Source organism: Pantherophis guttatus, chromosome 2 (assembly GCF_059756535.1).
Source record: "Pantherophis guttatus breed Tessera chromosome 2, ASM5975653v1, whole genome shotgun sequence".
NCBI lineage: Eukaryota > Metazoa > Chordata > Lepidosauria > Squamata > Colubridae > Pantherophis > Pantherophis guttatus.
The window spans coordinates 114,417,374-114,444,454 of record NC_142064.1 but is presented as its reverse complement, the minus strand read 5'-3'; the positions used below and the strand labels follow the sequence as shown (position 1 = coordinate 114,444,454).

The following is a 27,081-nucleotide window of genomic DNA, read 5'->3' as shown; positions in this document are numbered from 1 at the left end:
AAAACAATCCAGAAGAGATGATTCAGCATGGAATATGGCAGCTTCCTCTGAATCTAAATCAGTTTATTTAACTATTATTTATTAAAAAGATTTATATGGCTGCCCAACTCACTCAAACCGACTCCAGGCAGCTCAGAAATCGATTTACTAAAGTTTTTTTTGTAATTTATACTGTATGTTCTATGCAGATACATTACAGGAAAACATCCAATATACAAATACCAATCAATCGATCAATCTACAGTGGCAGAGCCAACCCCGAGGTAAACTGAAGCCTCCACATGCATCTGAACCACCAAATCTGGACAGCTCTTCAGAAGCCCAGTAAGGTGGAGGAGGATATTGTTAAGATGGTTCTTTGACAAAATAGAAGACTTTGATTTCTATTACCGTCAGTTCATATGGCATTCCTGGCTTGAAATATTTGGGGGGTTTTATGAAGTAGATCTGATAGGGAGATGTCACAATATGAATGCCGCTTTGCTCAGTCACTACCATATCACTGCCTGCAAAACAAAAAGAAGGAATGCAACTTAAAATAGGAAATCAAACTGAGAAATGCAAGAAAAAAATCATGCAAAGATTTTGAAGCACTATTAGTTTCAAACCTAATAAACCCAGGACTTCCACAGTTTGCAAATTGTCTCTCAACTTCTTCTATCTGTCAGGTCTGGAAGCCATTGTAAGGATCGCCTCTCCTTCTAATTTAAGAAAGTGAGAACTCTTGAAATGTGGTTGTTCAAAAGGATTTCTTTTATTAAGCAGAAGTGACAGCCATCCAGTTAAAGCAAGATCTGAATACCCTTAGGCAAGGCAGTAGGATTAAAGTGGTAGAGACCTCTCCCTTTAAGTCAGAATGCAGATTTTAGCCAATACACAAGTGTGAAGATGTTTTCTTTACTAGTTTCTCTGAGAACCTGAACAAACATGCATTCCCACCATTATCCTTTAAAGTGAAACAACCCACATGGCTATCATAAAAATTCCTGCAGGTAAAGGGGATCTCAGGGCTCTTTGGCGCCAGGATATAGGTTGTAAAATATCTGTTGACACAGGCAATGCTAATAAATCGAATCCAAGTGTCCCCCTCCTCCAATTGAATGGCAGTATCACTTTTAGGGATCTGACATGCTACCCTCCTTAGAAAGCGAAAGTGTCCACCTGGAAAAAAAACAAATATACGCAAGATTTCATGATAGTATATTAACAAGGATTGTTAGGGATTTGGGAGTGAAATTTTCTCAGTAAGATTGGCGCCCTAACATGGTGTTTAGCGACCCATTCGTTGTGTGCTGATGGTAAATGTTTCCAAGCAACTAAGTATTGGATTTTCCCTCTGTGGATCCTAGAATCAAGGATTTCCTTGATTTCAAAGTGTTGTTCACCTTCAATCATGATGGGCACCGGTGGTGTAGATGCAGGTGGTCTGAGGGATGAGATTACTTCTCGCTTGAGTAAACTGATATGGAATACTGGGTGGATCTGCCTGAGTGTCTTTGGAAGGAGTAGTTCAACTGCTACTGGATTGATGATTCTAGTGATGGGGAAAGGTCCAATGAACTTTGGTCCTAGTTTTTTTGATGGTTGTAATGATTTCAGGAATTTTGTAGATAAGTATACTCTGTCTCCAATATGAAAAGGTTTGGGTTCCATCCTTTTCTTGTCAGCTTGAATTTTAAAAGCTTCTCTAGCTTCCTTTAAAGCTAGTCTAACCACTGGCCACGTGTTTTGCAAATTATCCATCCACTCCTTAAGTGAGGGGATGGTGGGTTCTTCTGTGGGTAGTTCAGGCATGGGGCTGAAATCCTGGTCTGTCGCTACTCTAAAAGGGGTAAAACCAGTGCTTGAATGGACAGCATTATTAAACGCAACTTCAGCAAAAGGCAAAAGTTCGGTCCAGTTATCCTCTTGAAAATTAATGAAACATCTTAAATATTGTTCTAATACCGAGTTCAAAATTTCAGAATTTCCATTAGTAGCCAGATGATATGCCAAGCTTAACCCCTGGCCAGTACCAAGTAAGTCCAAAAATGCCCTCCAAAAGTTGGAGGTGAATTGAACCCCTCTGTTGGAGATGATCCTTTGTGGAGCACCATGAAGTCAATAAAAGTGTATTAGGAATAATTTGGCTAAACTTTTAGCAGTTGGGATCTTTTGGCAGGGTATAAAATGTGCCTGTTTTGAAAACAGGTCTGTCACGACCCAAATAACAGTATTTCCCTCACTGTTTGGCAATTCTACAATGAAATCCATAGCAATCTCTCTCCAAGGCACTGAAGGTTCAGCTACCTTTTGCAATAGACTTGGGGATTTCCCCTGACGCCTTTTTGCTGCTGCACAAATGGGGCAGCTAGCTACATAGCTTTCTATGTCCTTTTTTAGTGATGGCTACCAAAATTGTCTTTTAATCAGGTGTAAAGTTTTCACAAACCCAAAATGTCTAGCTAATTTGGAGTCGTGGCACCTTACCATTAAGCATAGTCTTTGGCTGGCAGGAACATACAACTCCCCCCCCCCCAAGCCAAGTCTTCTTTCATCAGACAGCTGGATTTGTTGTTCAAAAACCATTCATCAGTGGCCAATGCTTGTTTAAAATTTTGGGTGGTATCATTGTCCATCAATGTCTCTTGTTTTGCCTGGGATCTGGTGACTACTTTAGCAGCTAGCTGATAGTTTTGTACTATGGGTTTGATTATGTCTGGCTTTGCACTATTGTAGTGCGGTTTTCTGGATAGTGCATCCACCAGAAAGTTTTTTCCCCCCGGGAGATATTTTAGAGTAAAGTCAAACCATTTAAAGTACTGAGCCCATTGTACTTGTTTTGGAGAGAGTTTCCTTGGGGTCTTTAAGGCTTCTAGATTTTTATGATCAGTCCAGACTTCAAAAGGAGTCTTACTACCTTGTAGGACAGTGATGGCTAACCTTCTTGCCGTCACGTGCCAAAAGTGGGGGGAGCGCAGGGGGTTTGTGCACGTGTGTGCCCACACCCATAATTCAATGCACCCTGTCCCCCCACACATGTGTGACCCCCCGCGCTCCCCCCACTTTTGGCATGGTGGGCCCGGTAGGCCTGTTTTTTGCCCTCCCCAGGCTCCAGAGGCTTTCTAGGAGCCTGGGGAGGGTGAAAACTGCCTTCCCCATCCCTCCGAAGGCCCTCTGGAGGCTGGAAACACCCTGTTTCCTGATTTCCGGTGGGCCCAGAAGGGCCGAAAATCAGATGGCCGGGCGCGCATGCGTGCTGGAGCTGAGCTAGGGCAACATTGCATGCCCACAGATACAGCTCTGCGTGCCACCTGTGGCAACCGTGCCATAGGTTTGCCATCACGGTTCTAGAAAGTGCCTCCAGGTTAACAACGTCCAATAAACCGCATAAGCCTCTTTCTCCCAAATGGCCCATCTTTGCTCAGTCTCATTCAACTTTTTGGATGTGTAAGCACATGGTTATAGTTGGTCTTGCTCATTCTTCTGAAGCAGGACCGCTCCTATTGCCACTTCGCTGGCATCTGCTTGTATGCCAAATGGTTCCTCTGTGTCTGGGTGTTTTAGAATTGGTTCTGCCGAGAACAGCCTTTTAAGTTTTTCAATGCCGCCTGGCATTCCATAGTCCAGTTCAATGGCTGCTTTGGTTTTGGATTGTCCTCCCCCTTCGTTTTTAAGAGCTTGGTGATGGGGAAGGCAATCTGGGCGAAAGCAGGGATAAACTGGTGGTAAAAGTTGGCAAAACCCAGGAAGCTCTGTAACTGTTTACACATGCATGGAGGGTCCCAATCAAGTACAGCCTGCACTTTTAGAGGATCCATCTCAACCCCCTGGTGTGAAATGCAGTATCCCAAATAGTCAATCTTCTCTTGGTGGAATTCACATTTGGAAAGTTTAGCATAAAGTTTGGCAGAGCGAAGTTTGTTTAAAACTGCCCTGGCTAGTTTTACATGTTCTGCTTTGGTCTCAGTATAGATTAAAATGTCGTCCAAATAGACCAGAACCCCCTTATATAAATGCTGATGCAGCACTTCATTTATTAACTGCATAAACACTGCAGGAGCTCCTTGCAACCCAAAGGGAAGCACTTTGAATTGGTAGCAGCTGAGGGGGGTGTTAAATGCTGTTTTCCACTCATCCCCTTCCTTAATTCTGACACGGTAGTAAGCCTCCCTTAAGTCCAGCTTTGAGAAAATTTTCCCTTTAGCGAGGTATGCTAGCATATCTTTCATAAGGGGGAGGGGATACATGTTCTCTACACTGATTGTATTCAAATTACAAAAATCAACGCAGAGACGTTTTGAGCCATCTTCTTTCTTTCTAAAAAGCACTGGAGCTGCAATTTTTGGTCGGGCTGGTTCGATGAAACCCTTTGCTAGGTTTTTCTCAATAAATGTTCTCAGCTCTTCCAACTCCCTCGGTGACATGCTGTACATCTTGGGTTTAGGGAGTTTCATGCCATGTAAGATTTCTATTGCGCACTCAGTGGCGCGGTGGGGGGGAGCTCATCTGAGGCTTTTTCACTAAAAAACTCAGCTAAATCCTTGTGGGTATGCCCTCAGTTGGTATGGCGTGACCAGGCATGGCTGTTTCTTGATTCCCAGCCCCCTCCGTTCCTTTATGTGGCTTCTCAGCAAAAGTCACATTCATCTGAAATTTTATGATGCCTTGTTTCCAATTGATTTTTGGGTTCCATTTTTTCAGCCATGCAAGGCCCAGAACCAATGGCCATTCCATTCCAGGAGCCACTATAAATGTAAGCATTTCCTCATGGCTTCTGATGCCTATATGTAGAGGCTCGGTAGCAAAAGAAGCTGGCTCCCTTCCTGCTATTGACCCATCTAGTTGCCAGAATGTGATGGGATTTTTCATCTTTTTTACGTTAATCCCCAACTTCCCTACTAAGGTTGGGCTGATCAAACAATGGGTGCACCCTGAATCCACTAGAGTGTAGATATTTATCTCCCTGTCCTGGTTTGGGATAAATAGTCTTAAGGGGAGGGTAAGCAGTTTAATTGGTTTGCTTACCAGTGGTTCATCATCTGGATCGCTTCCGAATGAGTGTGATTCCTCCTGTTCAGATGCCAGGGTTTCCTCCCTAAAGAGGGTAGAGGATGGAATTTCTATGGTCTCCCTGCTCCTCAGGGCAGTCTCCTTCCCATGCCGACCCGGTTTAGCAGGGTTCTCCCCCAGTGGTTGGTTCCGGGGAGGGGGTGTTTGCGAATGACACTCTGCAGCTCAATGCCCCTCTTTTCCACATTTGAAACAGGTTGAAGATCTCAGAGAGAATGCTGTTTGTGGTTTGAGGGGCTCTTGCTTCCATTGGGGTGGGGATTTCTTCCATGCTTGCCCCGCTCGATACTGGTTTCTGGCCATATCGATCTCAGCTTCTTCAGCGGTGACATACCATTCATGTAGGTGATTCGGTGCACCTTGGGCCACGCAGGCATTGTATAGATCATCACTCAGCCCGTCCTTGAAACAGCTCACCAAAATATCTTCCGGCCAATGCACATGACACACGAGGTTCCGGAGTTCTTCAGTATACTCTACTACTGGCCGTTGCCCTTGCTTCACCACCTTAATGCGGTCGCATGCTTTGCGGTCCGCTAGTGAGTCCTCAAACTGATGTCATAGGGCCATCATGAAATGGTCAAAATCCCGCAGTTCTGGTGCATTGGCGTTATGCAGAGTCACCATCCATCTGGCAGTAGCACCCTCTAGGGCTAGGGTCACAACTCGCACTCGGGAGCCTTGGTTTGGAAATCACGCCCATACTCTTGCATGTAGGTGAGCATGTGTGCCACAAAGAATCCTAACTGCTGCAGATTCCCATCAAAATTCACCCCAAGGGAGGGAGTTTCTCTTTCCAGTTGCAGGACTCGAGGCTGGTTGGGAATGGGTGCCTGTGTACATGCAGCCTGAGGGGGAGGGGTTGCTGGGTCTTTTCCCACTTCTGCTGTACCATCTGCTTGGTAGGCAGGCTCCAGGAGGGGGGTGCCTCCCGTGGCATCATCCGCAACTGCTGCCCTTTCCAACCCTTTGGTTGTTGTCCTGGCTCCCTTCGGATGTTGAGGTTTTCCAAAGTTTCCATCATCAATTGGGTTATATGCCTCTTCAGATAATCCTCCCCCAGTGGTGCTTTGCTCATTCCCCCCTGGTCAGCAAGGGCTTCTAGTTCCAGTTTCCACCCCGGTTTTCGGTTGCCACAACTGAGGGTGACTCCTCTGGATCTCTCATCCCAGCTATCTTTCTTCCCAATGCCAATTGACCAACAGGGCTTTTCAGGATTCTCCAGGGTTACCTCATCCTTTCCGATGGAGTGTACGAAACAGGCATCCAACTGGGTGGCGGTTGCTGTCTCCCCCCAGCAATTGGTTTCTCCCAGTTCTCTGCTTCGTTCCGACATGGTTTGCAAGATCCCCTCAGTAGAGCGAAGATTGCTTCTCTGGGTTGACCATTTTGCAGATCTTGCTTTCTGTAAGGATTGCCTCTCCTTCTAACTTAAGAAAGTGAGAACTCTTGAAACGTGATTGCACAATCAGTCACGCCCCCCCTAGCAACACCCACCGAACCGGTAGTAAAAAATTTTAGAACCCACCCCCTGCTGTGGAAGAATATGAAATGGAAAGCTTTACCTTACTGTGGAAGGATTATTAAAAAATATTCATATTGTATTTCAATTTTTAGCAAATATTTGAGGACAGTATCTAATAATGATAAAAACTGACATATCTGGCAGCATTGCCAAAAATCCAAAATTTTGATCAGTTTTTACAGAAATGAATAAGGTTCATATAAGATCTATTATACCACCTGCCATAGCAATTAAGTGTTTTATTGGTGTTTTAAGAAGACCATGAAAAAATAGAAACAAAGACAAGATCAGATTGATACTGGTGTCAGGAAGCACATCAGGAAGAGAAGGACATTAATATTCCAAATTTAGGCCTAATATTCCAAATGATTAGAAACCTTTTTAATTGAAAAAAACTAATAGATACAATTCATACAGGGCAACATTTTAGATAGGACATCCCTTTTAATCTAATTTGGAAAATTTTGATTCAATTTTTTAAACATTTAGAGTCAATTAAGACACATTTATCCACAATAATATTGTGGATTTTGTGAGAAAAAGGTGAATAATCATTGAGAAAGGGGAGGATTCAAAAGCCAATTCACAAATCAATGATGTATTCTGGTGATGGTTTGTTTTCTTTTATTTATTTATTTTCAGACCCTGGTATTTAAAATTGTAGTCTGTTAATTTTTAAAAGTGTAATATGTTTGTATTCAAAGAAACAATTTACCCTTCTCTTCTCCCACCCCTGCTCACCTGATTCTGTTATCACTGTTACAGATGCATACAGAGTATACCCAACAAGATCATTGAGATTTTGAAATTGGGAACGTAGTTTATGTCTTTCTAATGTTGCATCCCCATCTCCATCAATAATCTGAAAATAAATGAAAAATAAGTAAAAATAATAGAATATAATTCTTTATTGCCCAAGTGTGATTGGACACACAAGGAATTTGTCTCCAATGCATAAGCTCACAGTGTACATATAAACATCAAGTCATAGATCATAAATCATAATTACAATAATCAAGGAAACAGTCGGTCCACTAAAGAGAGAAGACAGAAGTAACAGGCAGCAGAGGAAAAGCAGAGCTGCTTAACTCATTCTTTTGTGGTCTTCACACAAAAAGAAACTATAGTCCAACCTACCAAAAACATAACTATAAAAGACAGACTAGAAATAAAAGTTAAAATAAGCAAAACCATGGTAAGAGAACATCTGTCTGATCTTGATGGATACAAATCACTGGGACCTCACAGATTACATCCCAGAGTTCTAAAAGAGCTGACAGATGTCATCTCAGAACCACTGTATCACATCTTTCAAAAATCCTGGAGCACTGGGGAACTACCAGAGGACTGGAAAAGAGCTGATGTGGTTTCCATCTTCAAAAAAAAGTGGGGGGGAGGGGGAAATAGACCCAAGAAGCTACAGACCAATCAGCCTAACATCAATACCTGGGAAGATACTGAAAAAGACAATTAAAAAACAGATCTGCCAACATCTAGAAACAAGTAAAGTAATAATTAAAAGTCAGCATCTGTTTGTTAAAAACAGATCGTGCCAAACCAATCTGATTTCATTCTTCAATTCAGTGACTAAATTAGTAGACCAGCGAAATACTGTGGACATAATATACTTAGTCTTCAGCAAGGCATTCAACAAAGTACACCACAACCAGTGGTGGGTTCCTCCCGGTTCGGTCCGGTTCGGCCGAGCCAGTAGCAGTGACGATATGATGTCACTGAACCGGTTCTCCCCCCCCGCCCTCCCACACATCCCCACCCACATTATTCTTACCTTTTATTTGGTCCCACCCCCAATCTATTGCTGCCTCCTGAGTCCCAGCTGATGACTAGAGGGAAAAAAACTGTTTAAACTCTTGCCGCGGGCAGGGCCGGATTTAGATGAAAAGAGGCCCTAGGCTATTCCACTTATGAGGCCCTTTCACCTATAGTGAAAGTGTAATTTTAATTTCGCTAACAATTTGAATGTAGGCCCCTCTTGATCTTGAGGCCCTAGGCTGAAGCCTAGTTAGCCTATAGGAAAATCCGGCCCTGGCCGCGGGGCTTCAAAGAGCCGTCCTACAGCTGATCAGTGTTAAAAGCAAACAAATGAGTCGGGTCGTAAGTGCGAGGACTGGTCGTAAGTGCGAGGACCTTCCAGAAATGACTCTGACCAGCTAGCCACGCCTACCTAGTCACATGACCTCCAAGCCACACCCACAAAATAAGCCACACCCACAGAACTGGTAGTAAAAAAATTTAGAACCCACCCCTGACCACAACCTACTTCTTGCTTACCTCTTGGTAAGCTAGAAAAAAGTGGTATACAAATCCATCACCATCAGATGGATTTGTAACTGTCTGACAAACCATACTTAAAGAGTAGTCCTTAATGGTACCACATCTACATGAAGGCAGGTAAGCAGTGGGGTACCACAAGGTTTTGTCTTAAGCCCAGTACTCTTCAATATCTTCATAAATGACTTAGAGGAGGGAATAGAAGGGGAACTTACCAAATTTGCAGATGATACTAAGCTGTCAGAAATAGCCAACACCCTAGATGATAGACTTTAACACTGGGCCCTATCTAACAAAATGAAATTCAATGTAGAGAAAAGTAAACTCTTACACTTAGGCAATAAAAACCAAAAGTACAGATATAGATTGGGTGAAACCAGGGAGGAGATTATAGCACTGACGCCTAAAAGTGTTTTTCTGCACATTGCAGAGCCGCGCGCCCCTGTCCTCCTTCTCAGCAGATTCTTCTCTTTCCTCCTGGCCAGATCAGCTGCTTGAAACATGGTACACTTTTTTTTGTCTCTGCACACACCCCATGTTTGGAATCGGGAAGGGGATTGCGGGTTCGGGTGGCAGATCCGCGATCCCCTTCCCGATTCCAAACATGGGGTGTGTACCGTGTTTCAGGCGGCTGATCTGGCCAGGAGGAAAGAGAAGAGTCTGCTGAGAAGGAGGACGGGGGCATGCGGCTCTGCAATATGCAGAAAAACACTTTTAGGCGTCAGCGCTACAATCTCCTCCCTGAATCCAAAGCACTTCCCAGTTCCCGATTGCACATTGCAGGGGAACTGGCCGCCACCTGAAGCACGACTCTTGAGGTTTGCATTTTGGGATCCGGGCAGCGATGGCTGGAAAAGTGGAACGTTTCCCTTTAGGGGCTCCCATTCAGCTCGGCTTGGCTCCTGGGCACAGAGAGGGTTAGGCAGTGGTGGCGGCGGCTCCTCACATTGCTGGGGAGTGAAGTCAGCGTGGCCAGAGGGGTGACCAGCCACAAATTGTGGCACCTGCCTTGTTCCCCAAAGCTGCTGGGCAGATTCCCCCCCCCACTGTCCCGAAGAGGGAGGGTTGTTCCTCAGGCTGTGCTCTGTCCCTCCCCCCAGAGTATGCTAGGGTCTCTTTGGGGGAAAGCGAGTAGTCCCTGCACCTCTGACTTGCAGGAGGAAATAGCAGGGGTGAAATGCTCCCGGTTCGGACCGGCTCGGGTGAGTAGGTAGCGATGGCGGCGGGCAGTTCGGAGAACCGGTAGCAAAAATCTCTGCCCCCCCACCCCCCATGCCTAGCTGAGCCGTGTGATCATCAGAGCCTTTCTTTTCTTTTAAATGGCTCTGACCAGCCAAGCTCTGACGATCCCAGCTGAGTTGCCTGCTAATCGGTAGCAAAAATCCCTCCCCCTCCCCCCTCAGCTTGCTTACCTTAGCTGCTGGTTGCAACTCCTTGCTGTAATCCCTGCAATCCATTGCATCAGCAAGCAACTGAATCTCCCTGCCTGGAATCAAGCAGGCAGGGAATTGTGGACTTCAACTCCCAGAATTCCTCAGCCAGCAAAGCAAAGCTGGCTGAGCAATTCTGGGAATTGAAGTTTACAAGTCTTAAAGTTGCCAAGGTGGGAGATCCCTGTTCTATTGGGTAAGTTTTTTCCCCCTTTGGGAGCTTTAAAAAAATAGTTAATTGCGGTTTTTTTTAGTTGTTCTTTTTTTAGACCTAGCCATTTAAAGTTTAGGAAGTTTTAAATTTAGCTATTTTTATATAAAAATAAAAATAAATTAAAATAAAATAATATTTGTGCAGCTTTCTGAGATTTAGTGTGTTTCTGTAATGTTTCACTCTAACTACACAAACAAACAAAATCTCACAAAGCTGTATGTGGAATTTTGTGTGTGTAAAGTGTGAAAGTTGGTTTTTTGGGCTTTTTGTGGCTGTGTGAGGTTTCTGCTTGTTGCAGGGGCCATTTTGGGTCTAGCACAGCTGCTTTTACATTGTGGGTGAGCCAGTTGTGTTGTGTTGTGTTGTGTGTGTGTAAAGTGTGAAAGTTGGTTTTTTGGGCTTTTTGTGGCTGTGTGAGGTTCCTGCTTGTTGCAGGGGCCATTTTGGGTCTAGCACAGCTGCTTTTATATTGTGGGTGAGCCAGTTGTGTTGTGTTGTGTTTTGTAGGTTAAAAAAGGGCAAAGAAGTGACATTGACTTGGCCACGCCCACCTGACCAACCAGCCACACCCTCCCAGTCACCTTACTACCAAGCCCCGCCCACTAATTAAGCCACGCCCACAGAACCGGTAGCAAAAAAATTTAGATTTCACCCCTGGTCTGTAGATATTTCTTCAGTCCTCTTTTTGGTTCGTGCAGGAATAGAATAGAATAGAATAGAATAGAATAGAATAGAATAGAATAGACAGATCCTCAATGGAAGGCAGGCTGGTTGTGATTGTTTTTTCTGTAGTCCTAACTACCCATTGAAGTCTGTACTTGTCCTGTTTGTTTGCTGTGCCAAACCAGATAGTTATTGAGGTACAATTGACAGACTCAGTAATTCCTGTACAGAACTGTATCAGCAGATCCTTGGGCAATCTGAGCTTTCTGAGTTGATGAAGGAAGAACATTCTTTGTTATGCCTTTTTAATGATGATTCTAATGTTAGATGTCCATTTCAAGTCCTTGGAGATAATAGTACCTAGATACGTGAAGGTCTCTATAGTTGACACTGTATTGCCTAATATTGTAAGAGGTGGTAGAACAGGAGACCTTCTTCTAAAATCTATTATCATCTCTACAGTTTAAAGAGTCTTCAGTTCCAGATTGTTCTGGCTGCATCACATTGCCAGTGGATCTACCTCTAGTCTATATGCAGACTCATGATTGTCTTGAATAAGACCAATGACTGTTGTATCATCTGCAAAAGTCAGTACTTTAACAGAGGGATCCTTTGAGATGTAGTCATTGGTATAGAGAGAGAAGAGTAATGGAGAGAGCACACTACCCTGGGGGGCTCCTGTGCTAATTGAATAGGTATTCAATGTGATTTTCCCTAGCTTCACCAGCTGCTTCCTATTTGTTAGAAAGATTATAATTCATCTACAAATATGGTCAAGCACAGGTAGCTGAGTCAGTTTAAGGAGGAGGATTTCAGGAATGATGGTATTAAATGTCAAGATGAAGTCTACAAAAAAGACCCTTATATAGTTCTTTGGGGATTCAAGATGTTGTAAGATGTTGGACTTCCGGTCTGGAGCTGCGGCGCCACAGTTGGGGAAATAGCGATCTCTAACGAGCCCGCAAAAACCCCAACTGACAAACCACCATCCGATCGGTCTTCGGACCGACCCCCATCTTGCAGGGATGGGGGGTGAAGAGGAGCGCCTCAGTGTGCCAAGAGGAACAGGCAAGTTCCTCGGAGGCCAGAGGGAATCCTCGAAGTCAGCGGTGGGGGTAGGGAGCCATGGCGGCTGCCACAAAGCCGCGGCAGACCGGGACACAAGATCGTGCAGGAGAGAAGAAGAAGAAAGAGCGAGTATCTCAAAGCCGGGTGAGTGACACCAACCTAGGAAAAACAACATGATTATTTGGATTTTTTTTTAAAAAATAAGACCCCAAACTTTAAATAGCGGCTACAGATCTGTGGGGCTTGAAGATCAAAAGAGGAAAAAAATGGAAATAAAGACCTAAGACAGACCTTGCTTTAGCAAATTTGGCTTGGAAGAATTGGCTTTTAAGAACTTAGAAAAGTGACTTTTCTTTTATTTGGAGTGGATTGGAGAAATGTATCTCTAGGAGTTTACACCTTTGAAAGTTAATGAAGCTAATGAAGAAAGACAGACGGATAGCTACATAATTGCCATGGAGTCTGCGGTGACTAAGCAGGAGAGTCAATTGAAGAGATTTCCCTTTCTGTTTGGAAAAGAAACATTTTAAATGACTTTTTACCTTGGATTACTTTGAAATTAACATTAGATCTATGGAATTTGGAGATCCCTATTATGTCCTGGATGATTTCAAGAAGAAAGAAGGAATATTTTGGACATTTGACAATGGAAACTAACAAGCTTAGCAAAAAAAAATTAGGTGTGGCGTAGGAACAAAAGACAGGAAGTTGATGCATCACACATGGAACAGTCATTATAAAGCATTAAAGGGACATACAGAATTTTTTAATTAGAACAGATGAACTTTGAAATGGAACATTTATGGACAGATAGGAAAAGGAAGAAAAGGAAGAAATAAAGTAGATAAATTTAAATGTAACTAAATTTAAATGTAAAGTTTAAAAGCCTGAACGTATATATGATTTTTGGATAAAAACAGGAGGGTTTTTGGAGTAACAAAATTAGAAAATAAGAGATGGCAACTAAAATAAAGGATGATATATAGGTGGTTAAAAACAATAAAGAAGAGTATATATTAATGTGAGACAACTTTAAGAAAGTTTACTGCTTGATGTAATATGTTTTAATTTTAATTTGCAAACAAATGTTAGATTGGTTATTACGCTTGACTAAGGTTTTATTGAACAAATTATAAGATATACAGATTTTAGTAACAAATTGTGATTTAATTTGATATATGCTGGTAAATGATGATTATTATGAAATATATTGAGAATTAATTTGAAAGAGCATGCTGGGAAACTGACACAAAATAGATAATCATACTGTAAGAGAAAATTAAAATAAGACGAATGGATACCAACTAGATAAGAGTTTGAGACTCGGAGGAAATACGTTGGAAACTAGTTAAAATGCTGGAAATTAGCCAAACACTTACAGGAGAGTTGGAGGAGACTATGCTGGAAATCAGCCAAACAAGAGTGGGAGCCTTGGAGGGGACTATACTGGAAATCAGCCAAATATAATATGCTGGAAATCAGCCAATAAAATGCTGGAAATCAGCCAAGCAAATAGGAGGAGAGTTGGAGGAGATTATGCTGGAAATCAGCCAAACAATGGAGGGAGTTTAGGAGGAGACTATGCTGGAAATCAGACAAACATAATATGCTGGAAATCAGCCAATAATGGTGGTAAGCTTGGAGGAGACTATATTGGAAATTAGCCAAAAATAGTTGGTGCTCTGGAGGAGACTGTGCTGTGAATCAGCCAAACATAATATGCTGGAAAACAGCCAAACAATAGAGGGAGGTATGGAAGAAAATATGCTGGAAATTAGTTTAAATAAAATATGTTTTTGTGATAAATCTGTGTAACATGAAAAGTGTAATAGATGATAAGTGGGATAAAATTAAAGATAAATTGATAAAGTTTAAGATATTAAGATTCGAGAAAAAGGATCAAGAGATTAAGAATTAGATAGAATTTTGTTTTATAAAGTGTAATAAAGATGGAGTTGTATTGAATTTGAAATTAAGATTTGTGGTGATAAAATTGTAAGGTAAATAATTAGAATAAGAGGTTAGAATATTGTTAAAAATTATTTTGACATTGATGGTAAAAGATACAAGGTGAAGAAGAACAAGATATAATCAGGATTGATTTATAGATATAAAAATGAGTGAAAGTTAATTTGAAATTAAAATTGTATTGATATAATGGATTTGTTTAGATGAAGATGCTAGACTTCATGTTAAAACTTGTTCTTATATGTTTTGAATTTTTATCCGTAAAAGATGTAATGGGAAATTCTGAATGGAGCTTGTTAAAGGAATGTAAGCGTGGTAACTATCTATGACCGGATCGAGAGACTGTTCTTGAAAGTTATATTTTATGTTTATGTTTGAAAAAAAATAAAAAAATATTTACCAAAAAAAAAAGAAAGATGTTGTAACAAGTCAAAGTGCAGTGTCATATTGACAGGATCATCTGTCGATCTATTTCCATGATAGGCAAATTGAAAGTGGTCTAGCAGCAGATTTGTAATGGTTTTCAGGTGGCCTAATCTTTAGAAGATTTTCATAACTACAGATGTCAGAGCCACCGGTCTGTAGTTATTCAACTCCTTGATGGAGGTGTCTTGGGCACTGGGATGATAGTAGAGCGTTTGAAGCAAGAAGGGATATACCACATCTCCAGTGGTTTATTAAATATGTGAGTGAAGATGTGGGCCAGTTGATCAGCACAGACTTTCAAGCAAGAGGGGGTTACCCTGTCTGACTCTGGTGCTTTTCCACCTTTTTGTCTGTGAAATAGACCTCACACATCTTTTTATGTGATCACCAGTGGTGTGGGGCCCAGAGGGGTGGAGTTGAGTGTAAGAGACTTAGCTGTTGTTGATGTATTTGAGATGGAGAGGGTAGCGGTATTTGACAGTGATCTTCTCTCAAACCTACAGTAGAACACATTCAGGTCATCTGCCAGATGCTGATTCTCTTCTACAAGGTCTTCTGTAACTAATGATATTTTCAGGCTTTTCCACACATTTGCCAGTTCATTTGTGGAGAGCTGATTTCTCAGAAGAGACTGAAGCAGACACTCCCTTATTCCCCAAATTATTAGAAGGAGAAAAAATTATAGCCCAACCAGATTTACAAGATTCTGTTACTACAGACTCTCAGCAAAGATAGTTTTAGCCTACTATGGAATTAATTTTGTGGTTTGTTCTATCTAATAAATCTGACACACAAACCCACAGACACATTCCAATAAACAAACACTCCTGTTAAACTTTACCGGAATTCTCGTGAGTGACTCTGGAATACTCTTTTTATATCCATCTATTTTCACTCCAAAGAGGACAAAGGCCACACCTTCCACTTTCTTTCCATACAAGTACCTGTAAATGACACAATGAAAGTAAAGGCCCAATTATACATCTTTGCTTTTCCTACTGATCTTCTTTGACACAAGAGGGGTACATCAGTGATGGTGTCTGGAAGATGCTTTTTTCTTCAAAAGGCAACTGGACTGTTTTTTCCTTGATGATGAAAAAGAAAACATTTCACTTCTCATCCACAAAGCTTACAATGCAATGCAATGCAATGCAATGCAATGCAATGCAATGCAATGCAATGCAATACAATACAATACAATACAATACAATACAATACAATGCAAATGCAAAAAAATACAATCCTTCCATTTCCACCACCACCATCCTAGCAGAGCCTATCCTTCCATCCCCCCCACCATCCAGTCTCAACTGTCAGTATCTATCCTTCCATACCAGGTCCAGACAAGATAACTCCTTCTTGCTTAAAAACTTGTGCTGACTAACTGGCCCCCATCTTCACCTGCATCTTTAATAAATCACTAGAGATGTGCTATGTTCCTTCTTGATTCAAATGCTCTACTATCATCCCAGTGCTGAAGAAACCCTCTATCAAGGAACTGAATGACTTCAGACTGGTTGCTCTAACATCTGTAGTTATGAAGACCTTTGAAAGACTAGTGCTCAGCCACCTGAGAACCATCACGGATCCGCTGTTAGACCCCTTGCAATTTGTCTATCGAGCAAATAGATCGACAGATGATGCTGTTAATATGACTCTGCACCTACAACATCTTGAATCTTCAAAGACCTATTCAAGGGTCCTCTTTGTAGACTTCAGCTCAGCATTCTATACCATCATTCCAGATATTCTTCTAACTAAATTAAATCAGCTAGCTGTACCTGATCACACTTGTAAATGGACCATCAGCTTCCTAACAGACAGAAAGCAGCAGGTGAAGCTAGGCAAAATCACACTAGATACCTGCACAATTAGCACAGCAGCCCCCCAGGGCTGTGTGCTATCTCCACTTCTCTTCTCTCTGTACACCAATGACTGCATCTCAAAAGACCCCTCTGTTAAAGTACTGAAGTTTGCAGATGATATAACAGTGATTGGTCTCATTCAAGACAATGATGAATCTGCATACAGATGGGAGGTTGAACAATTAGCCCTGTGGTGCAACCAGAACAATCTTGAACTAAGTACACTCAAAACCATAGAAATGGTGGTGGATTTTAGAAGAAAGCCTCCTATACTACCACCTCTTACAATACCAGACAACACGGTGTCAACAGTAGAGTCCTTCAAGTTTCTATCATATCTCAAGACTTAAAATGGACACCTAATATCAAAAACATCATCAAAAAAGCTCAACAAAGAATGTTCTTTCTGCTCAAACTCAGAAAGCTCAAACTGCCCAAGGATCTGCTGATCCAGTTCTACAGAGGAATTATTGAATCTGTCATCTGCACCTCCATAACTGTCTGGTTTGGCTCTGCAACCAAATAAGACAAACTTGACAGACTTCAATGGATAATTAGAACTGCAGAAAAAACAATTGCTACCAATCTGCCTTCCATTGAGGACCTGTGTACTGCATGAGTCAAAAAGAGGGCTGTAAAAATATCTACAGACCCCTCGCATCCTGGACATAAATTGTTTCAACTTCTACCCTCAAAACAACGCTATTGGGCACTGCACACCAGAACAACTAGACACAAGGACAGTTTTTTCCCGAATGCCATCACTCTGCTTAACAACTAATTCCCCCAATACTGTCAAATAATTTAGTAAGACTGTATTACTATTATTCTTCTCTTCCTTACTAGTATCTATCTCTTCCCACTTATTACTATAATTGTGTTGCTTGTATCTTTCAATTTATATTGTTTTTATTTGTTTCCTAGTACGATTTGATAGCTTATTAATAACCTTGACTAACACTAAGTGTTGTATCTTTTTGTTCTCAATGAATGTATTTTATTCTCCTTATGTACACTGAGAGCATATACATTAAAGACAAATTCCTTGTGTGTCCAGTTACACTTGGCCAATAAAGAATTCTATTCTATTTTATTCTACCCTCCCTGCTGTCAGAACTGATGAAGCTTCTTGGATGAGAATCGAAATGTTTACTTCTTCTTCCTCAAGGAAAAAAGAGTCCAGTTGCCTTTGAGCATCTTTGAGACAACTGTGACCTGGATGATTGAGACTCTCCACAGACATCACTGAGGTTGCTGACCTATTTCTCATGGCTATCTTTTTTTCTCTGCTCTACTGATTCAGGCACCTTTCTCCAAGATTTTGTCACTTCTGATGGTAAAGCTGGGCAGGAGAAAACAGATTGTTTGGGAGAAGGACATGATAAGTTCAGTTCCTTCACCTATCTGCCCATTTTACTTCCTTTTTTCTAAATGTATACCTTCCTTTCTGTTCATTCCAACACTCAAAGTGGCTTGCAAAAATAACAAGTATGGAGTAGAAAACATACCATATTTAAAACCTTATGTAGTGGGCGGGGGGAGAGAGGGCAAGAATGTTACAGATGAAAATACCTAACCTGATATCTGTAAATATGTGTGCTTGTTTATATGTCATTGTGTGATGTCATTGTGTCACTTACCATTGGTTAGTACTTACCATTAGCCCCGCCTTCTCTGTATATAACTTCTTGCTCCTCCCAGATTAGTGCCTGTCTAATTGTGTTCCTGAGGAAGAAAAGAAATAAATATTACTATTACAAGAAAGCCTACAGTCTCTTATATATGGGCCTAACCAGGATAACCAAACTAGCAACAAATTGGTAGCAAGAGGATGGTTTGGTAGGCCCAACCGAACATAAAGATGCAAGACTCACATAACGACAAAAGAAGACCTGCCACCAGATACATAACGAAAAGAATGGCAGCTCAACTAACTCCTGACAAATATACACCACTTGAAAATATTAAGAAACAAACGCAATTACAAGAAAATGAACTGCTAACACCAAACAAAGAAGATGAGGTAAAAAGAAAAATACTAGAATTAATAGAAACAACTACAGCTGAATCAAATCTGCTTGTGAAAATCCGCAGCATAATAAACGACCACGGAACAGCAGCAGATAACGAAAATAACAAACAAGAAAACTGCAAGGTAAGAAATTCAACCCCTGACTTCAAAAATGACACCAAAGATGGCGACAGCTTCCCGCCTTTTTCATGGCAGCCATCTTACCCACCTAATACCTCTAAAATGCCTGACCAATTACTAAAAGAATTCCAAACCTCAAACTACGAAATAAAAAACAAAACCTACCAAGAAGATGATTACCCGAGTCCAAAAACAAATAAAAAACAATTATTTAAACAAAACAAAGCTCAACCTACTGAAGTAGAAATAGACAATGCTATACAGGTGCTAACTGCAGCACTCGGGACTAAACTAACAATACCAAACAAACAACCAGAAAATGAAATAGAAAATTCTAAACTACCATCTACCAAAGGCCAAAAAGAAATAGACTGTCTAAAGAAAGGCCTAGCCACCCGAAGAAAGACAAGCTGGCAATCATACTTACCTACTGAAGAGCAGCTCCCTGAACAACCCGGCTCCATTGGCAATGGCGGCCCGCCTCAAGCTCCACTTACTGACGACCTCAGAGAAGACTCCCCGATGAGCAGAGCAGCACCCCAGGCATTCTTCAGTCACCAGAGGCCCTCCGGAAACAAAGCAGAGCAACAGAAGGCCGTCTGGGACTTCACCCCAGGAGCTGCAGACACAGGAACCTCCCTCATCGACTGCTGGAGAAAAATGAGGACTGAGCATGCCCAGAACGAGCCTGCAAAGAAAGAAGAAGGAAACATAAATACAAGTCAGCGCAACATAGAGATAAGTAAATACAGACATACATCTACCATACCCAGGCCTTATTGTGAGTATGCTAAGGTCTTAAATCATGGACAGCTACTAAACATGAATAACACCTCACTACACTCAGGGACAATACCTCCAGACTTTATAAAATTGAAATTAGATGGAAGCAACTTAATGGAATGGGATCAGTGTTTACAGATTGTATATATGAAAGAAAATGTTTTATTTTTTATTGATAACCCACCAAATAAGCCTTGGACCTATGAAATAGACTGCCTCCACCACAAAGCATACTATATGTTAATTGTTTCTATTTCCCCAAGTATACTCCCCAGTATAGAGCATAATTTAACTGTATTTGAAGTATATCAAAAATTATTCAGACTGTTCTATAGCAAAAATGTAGCCACTACCACAAAAATCTCTAGGGAATTCTATTCTGCCAAACTAAAACATGATACATCCATGAGTGAGCATATCTTGAATTTAAACGCTGTAAGAGCAGACCTTATTCAAAGGGGAGAAACCATTTCTGACAACACCATGAAAAGCATTATAATTAACTCACTAGATCACAGCTGGGATAACTACATTACACTAATAGATAACCTAAGTATAGAGCAAATTACTTTAGAAAACCTTACCAATAAGCTTATTACTGAAGATAGACTTAGAAGAGAGCGATATACACAACAAAGAGAAGGTAGAAATCAAAGAAGGACTGATTTCAGGGCCAGAGACAGATACCCACATGAATGTCTCACATGTGGATCTGAAAGACATCAGAGTAGAGACTGTCCCAAGAATATAGGATACAGTGACTCATATAAACACAAGGATAGAAGAATACACTTTTTAGACAGAACCTCCCCAGATTACAGGTATAAGAGAAGAGAATCACCACACTCTAGAGAAAGACAAACATACAGAAATAACCCTAGAGAAAATAAGAAAGGATCACTATATGGAATAAGAAATAATAACACTTTGATATCTGATTCACTCAACACCTGGCTCATAGATTCAGGAGCCACATGCCATACAACTCATAATAGAGAAATATTAAGTAACTTCACTGAAAAGAAATATTATATTAAAGTAGCAAACCAAAATAGAGTCCTAGTGAGAGGAATAGGAGACACGCATATAAAAGGTATAGGAAAAATAGAGGGGGTACTATTTGTGCCCGAAATTCCAAATAACATATTGGCAACCCTAAAGTTAAGCTTAGACAATGCAATAGAAACCACTTTCAGAGGTGGAAAGGTATTCATGACTAAGAACAACAGAAACATAGGTAAACTATTTACAAATGATGGACTAACATACCTACTGCCACAAGATAACGAACTAGTCTATGCAAACTATCAATTAAGAAACAAAAAACCAAATTCAGATAGCCATGATGAAAATAATGATAAGAATGCATCAAACACTGATACTAATATGTCTGAAAATTTAAACAATGGAAAACCTATTCACGATAATTGTAGTCACTTACTCCACAGAAAGCTAGGACACGCGAGCTTTCCAGTCATACGAAAAATGTTAGAGTGTTCCGAAGATTTAAAAATAAAGAACTGTAAAAATTACTTAGAATGCTCTGTATGCAATTCTTCCAAAATTAAAAACAAGCCAAAACCCAAAAAAGCCACCCGCACCACACAATCAACCTTTCAACTAATTCATATGGATGTAGTAGGCCCATTAAAACCTTCAATTAAATACAAAAAAAGATACTTCCTGACCATAGTCGATGACTATAGTAGATTTGGTTTTGTATACACCCTTAACCACAAAAGTGAGGTTTTCAAAAAATTTAAGGAGTTCTTTAAAATGGTAGAAACACAATACAATACCAAAATCAAACAAATAATGACTGACAGGGGGTCGGAATTCCTATCCAACGAATTTTCAATTTGGCTAAAATCACAAGGAATATTGCACTTTAAATCTTGTCCATTTTCCCCATTCCAAAATGGAGTCTCTGAAAGGAAGAATGGTTTGCTACAAACCATGGTTAAATGTGTGTTAGATGATGCTGGTTTAAACCAGTCATTCTGGGCTGAAGCCCTTAATTATTCCAATTACACTATAAATCGCTTATGGTCCAGTACAATCAATAAGACCCCATACGAACTCATGTATGGAAGGAAACCAAAAATTGGGCATTTACACGTATTTGGTGTATCTGCTGATGTATATGTGCCCTCACAGTTAAGACGCAAAGGAGAGAAAGTATCCAAAAGACTGATATTTATGGGGTACGAATCAGGAACCAAGGGATATCGCTTCATTGATAAAAATAATCACTTCATTGTATCCAGATCTGCCGTGTTTCATGAACACATGAACTGGTCAAAATTACATCTCAATGAAATTTACCCAGAATCAAAAAATATTACACACACGCACGCAAAACATCACACATCAGATACGAACCCCAAATCCACATCTACTAACAGAATCAAATGCCCAGTAATAGTTAATGATGAATGGAAAAAAGGACACCCCACTTTGAAAGTAGATCAATTAACCGAAAAAGAAGCTAAGTATATGCATAGCGATGAACATCCCCAGAATAGGCCCATTAGATCCAATAGGGGCATAATTCCTAAAAGATTAGATGATTACGTACTGTCTATCCAAGCTAAACACCTGACTCCTAACACATATGATGACATACTTAAGCTACCCCTAGAAGAAAAAAGTAAGTGGGAGGAAGCAATGAAAAAAGAGATGGACAGTTTGAGAGAACTAAATGTATATACACCAACAGACCTGCCCACTGAGAAATCCCCTATTGGCACTAGGTGGATCTATAAAATCAAGGAGCTAGAGGATGGTAAATTCCTATACAAAGCCAGGTTGGTGGCTCAAGGCTTTGCCCAAAGATTTCCGGATGACTATGAAGACACTTATTCCCCAACCGTTAGATCAGAAAGCGTGAAAACAGCACTAGTGTTAGCTTCTATCTTAAATCTGGAAGTATATCAATTTGACGTGCAGACAGCCTATCTGCACGCTGATCTAGATAAAGAAATTTATGTGAAAGCACCCCCAGGAAAGGATACAAAAAAGGGAGAAATTTGGCTATTAAACAAGAGCCTTTATGGACTAAAACAGTCCGGTAAGCGGTGGTATGAGTGCTTATCAAAGATACTTAAAAATATGGGTTTTGTAGCTACTTCATCTGATTTTTGTTTTTTCACAAAAAAAAATAATGATTCTATTGAATATGTTTTGATTTATGTTGATGATATATTGTATTTTGGACACGACAAAATTAAATGTGATAATTTCGCTGAACAACTAGGCAAAAATTTCAACTTAAAAATATTAGGAAAGGTAAATAAGTATCTAGGAGTCCAAATTGACAAAACAGATAAGGGGTTCAAATTATCTCAGAAAGACAAGATTATGGAACTCATACAAAAATGTAATTTAATTAATTCAAAAATTTGTGATACTCCTATGTCAACTGATTTTTATAGGAATGTGTATAATGAGTACGAACCATTCAAGGATAACACGTTATATCGATCAATTATTGGGTCCTTATTATACATATCTAATTGGACCAGGCCTGATATCACCCTTGCTGTAAATTTGTTGTCAAGACATGTAAGCAATCCTAACTCATACCACTGGGAAGGAATTAAGAGGATTCTAAAATATCTAAAGTCTAGCATTGATATGTGCTTATTCTTAGAACCATTCATTTCTGAAAAACCAACTTTGACCTGCTACGCTGATGCTGATTGGGCTACTGATTCAAAAACCAGAAAAAGTACTTCTGGATATGTTTTTCTTATAAATGGCTGTGCGGTGCACTGGTACACAGGCAAACAGAATTTAATTGCCACTTCCACAGCGGAAGCCGAATATGTTTGTTTATCCAAAGCGGTCAACAATCTAACTTGGTTCGATGACTTGTTAACCAATGTGTGGGATGAACCTGTTTATCCAATTATTATCAATGAGGACAATAAGGCAGCAATTGATATATCAGCTTCCGAAGCAATAGGTCAACGATCTCGACATATCGATATAAAATATAAACATGTAAGACAACTGTCAAGTATAGGATTTATTAAAGCTATCCATTGCAATACTAGTGAACAAATTGCTGATATCCTCACTAAGCCATTGCCAACCAAACAACATATGTATTTGACTTCCAAACTTGATGTGCATATATAATCTTAATAACCCACCATTAGTTAGGTATTTTAGAGGGGGATTTGTTACAGATGAAAATACCTAACCTGATATCTGTAAATATGTGTGCTTGTTTATATGTCATTGTGTGATGTCATTGTGTCACTTACCATTGGTTAGTACTTACCATTAGCCCCGCCTTCTCTGTATATAACTTCTTGCTCCTCCCAGATTAGTGCCTGTCTAATTGTGTTCCTGAGGAAGAAAAGAAATAAATATTACTATTACAAGAAAGCCTACAGTCTCTTATATATGGGCCTAACCAGGATAACCAAACTAGCAACAAAGAAAAGGTAGGGGAGACTTGGGTGGGAAAAGCTGGAAGGTAAGGATAGCAAAAGTGGCCTGGGGAAGGGGAAAAGGGACTAAAAAGGCTAAGAAGAAAATAGAGAAAGAGGCCTAAGGAAAAGGAGAGGGACTGAAGGCAATAGTAATGTGAGAAACCCCCCCCCCCCCAAGAATGAAATATTTTGGGGAATATTAAAAAGACAGAATATTATATTTCTCCAAAGGGAGAAATGGAAACATGCTTTTAAAGACAGAAAGCAGTCTTTCTTAATAGCCCAACCTCCCCAACAGACATTTTGCGCCCATTAAGAAAGACTGGGCCAGCCTATCTACAAAACAAAAGACCAGGGTGATGGGATTAAGAAGAAAAGGACATGACCCTTCAGGACATAATAGGATTAACCCACTACCATTAAGCAGAAGACACAGAGCTCACTACATTGCACAATCTCCTAAGAGCATTTCAGACATTGCACAACACCCACCCACCCCCCAGCAGCATCTCTTAAACATTATAAAAATCCATGTACTCATCAAACCAATTGTTCAGCTGCACCAGAACCATAAACCCTGGTGGTTCTATTCATCATTAAACCATCTTTCCATCAGCCTCCATATTTCCAGTGTTTTTATCCAGCTTGGAACTGAACCAGATGGATTTTCCCTCCAACAGGGAGAATAGGAGAGGCTTCAATGGGCCAAGGCTGAGAGACAGAAGGGGCTAGGATAGGATAGGATAGGCTTCTGTGGGGCAAGCCTGGGGGAGAGAAGGAGAATAGGATAGGATAGGATATGCTTCTGTGGGGCAAGTCTGAGAGACAGAAGGGGATAGGATAGGATTGGCTTCTGTGAGGCAAGCCTGAGGGAGAGAAGAATTTGAAAGGGAGGCAAGCAGAGGCTGTGGAAGGAGCAGAGGCTACAAAGGAGCAGAGCCTGTGGAAGGAGAGCCCAGCAGGCAGTTCAAGAGAGAGAGAGGAGAGAGAGAAAGAGAGGAAGAAGGGCCGACCAGCCACCTGAATACCATCTCATCATGTCACCCACCTGCTGAGAAAAGACTGACCATCTCTCCACCATGTGACCTTCCTGCTGAGAGGAGACTGACCACCACTCCACTACGTTACCCAGGCAAGTACAGGTGCCTGAGCAAGGGACCAGTGTGGACCAGCAGCCATACCAAGAGGGCCAGGAGAACTCAGACTCCAGCAATCTTTACGGGGATATCACTACACTTAATACAATTAAAATCACTCATTAGAATTTGTAACTTCCTAAATAATGGGAGAGTGGAATTGGTGGCATTTTTTTCAGATTATAATTTCCCAACTGAATTTGATTATTCTTCCTCTGGTCATTTCTATGACTACCACCCTACCTTGACACTAAAACAATGCAGTATTAAAGCTATAAGTGATAATTCAGTTTGGTATAATAAGCAGTCAGACTAATAAAGCTACCGTAAATAAAGTCTAAAGACTATTTTGCAATTTTATAAATAATGTATTTGTTTAAAAAAATTCAAGTAAATATGTTCAAATCAGAACTAGTCTCCACATCTTATTTTTCTGAATATTATGACCCAAAGAAAAACCACTTTCAAGCAGATGTTACCCAGTGCCAAAATAAATTTCTTTATTTTGGCACTGAGTAATAATATTCATAGTTGTAAATAAGTATACCTTGCAGTGATAGACACTTGGAAATTTGTATTGCCATCAATGTAAAGAAACTTCTCTGATGGTTGCAGACGGACTTCAAAGCTTGGCAACACTATAGAAAAAGAAACAGATGAAAGAGTAGAAGGCTAGCACTGACAGATTTTATTCAATATATTTTATTTATTATTTATTTATATCCCATCTTTATTATTTTTATAAACAACTCAAAGTGGTGAACATACCTAATACTCCTTCCTCTGATTTTATTTATTTATTTGTATCTTGCGTTTATTATTTTTACAGATAACTCATATCCAACACACCTTTCTCATTCTATTTTCTCCACAACAACCATGTGATATGGATTGGACTGAGAGAGAATGACTGGCCAAGGCCACCCAAGCTGGCTTTCATGACTAAGGTGGGATTAGAATTCACAGTCTCCAGGGTTCTAGACTGCTACCTTTTTTTTTTTTTTTGTAAATAATTTTTATTGTAGTTTTTCTTTTCCAAAATTCTAAGGTGATGTAGGCCAGTGCCTTATCATGCTGCCTTTGATCTGCAGTTGCTAATGGTGCTGGGGTGGATTAAGAAGCCATGAGGAGAAGAGCCTCTGTTCCTTGGACCAGAGAGAGAAGAGCAACAGAAGAGATCAGATTACATTCTATTTACTAAAGAGTAAAATAGAGGTGCTACAGAAATTTAAACAACGGGTAAGCTTCATAGATAGAAGATATAAACAACAGGTATATCAGCTGCAAACTGACAGAGGTTCAGAATTCATGTCAGCACGTTTTCAACAGTGGTTGGGATAGTTAGGAATAAAACACAGATGCACTAATCCATATACAGCAGCTGAGAATGGTGTAGTTGAGAGGTGGAATGGTGTCTTACAAACCATGAAGGACTCACTGGTCTGAGCAGGTCCTATTGGAGTGAAGCCATGTTGGCTGCTAATTAGTTAATCAATAGGCTGTGGAGTTCTTCTATTAATCATACTCCCTATACAGTGTTATATGGGAGAAAGCCATCTCTGGCACATTTAAAGATTTTTGGAAGCAATAGTGGGTGCATATTCCAAAAGCAATCAGGAGAAAAGGTCAACCAAAGGCTAGAAAACTCAGGCTTACGGTCTATGAGCCTGACTCAAAGAGCTATCACTTTAGTAATGGGAGCAAGAGAATAGTGATTTCCAGGTCTGCTAGCTTTGCAGAGCAAAATTGGAACAGAATTGATGCAAATTTTTGGAACGATCCATTTAGTGACGGTGACCCACTTAGCAATGGTAACTCACTTAGTGACCATCTCAGTGTTCAGGGAGGAGAAGCTAAAAAAGAACAAGAAAAGGAGTCAGGAGAAGATGATCACTCAGATATGAAGAAAGAGAGTGTTGAAGCACAAGAGCAGTCAATGCCACTCAGATCAGAGCGATGGAACAAGGGGATTCCACCTGACAGGTATTCTGCTAGTGGAGTAAAGGTGTGTAATGTGTGGTTTGAGTCAAGAAACTATAAGGAAGTATTGGCATTACCGAAAATT

The 27,081-nt window shown here is 40.6% G+C and overlaps 1 protein-coding gene across 1 annotated transcript in view; it reads right to left on the bottom strand.

Annotated features, from left to right (window-relative positions):
* The window catches only part of LOC117656646 (A.superbus venom factor 1-like), a 109,019-nt gene that overhangs the window by 55,659 nt on the left and 26,279 nt on the right, over nucleotides 1–27,081 (bottom strand). The window contains exons 7-10 of the mRNA XM_087886535.1: nucleotides 25,564–25,654; nucleotides 15,480–15,582; nucleotides 7,319–7,439; nucleotides 391–506 (exon numbers count right to left, since the gene is read on the bottom strand). Of these exons, the coding sequence (XP_087742661.1) occupies nucleotides 391–506; nucleotides 7,319–7,439; nucleotides 15,480–15,582; nucleotides 25,564–25,654 (431 nt within the window). The remainder of the gene's footprint in view (nucleotides 1–390; nucleotides 507–7,318; nucleotides 7,440–15,479; nucleotides 15,583–25,563; nucleotides 25,655–27,081) is intronic.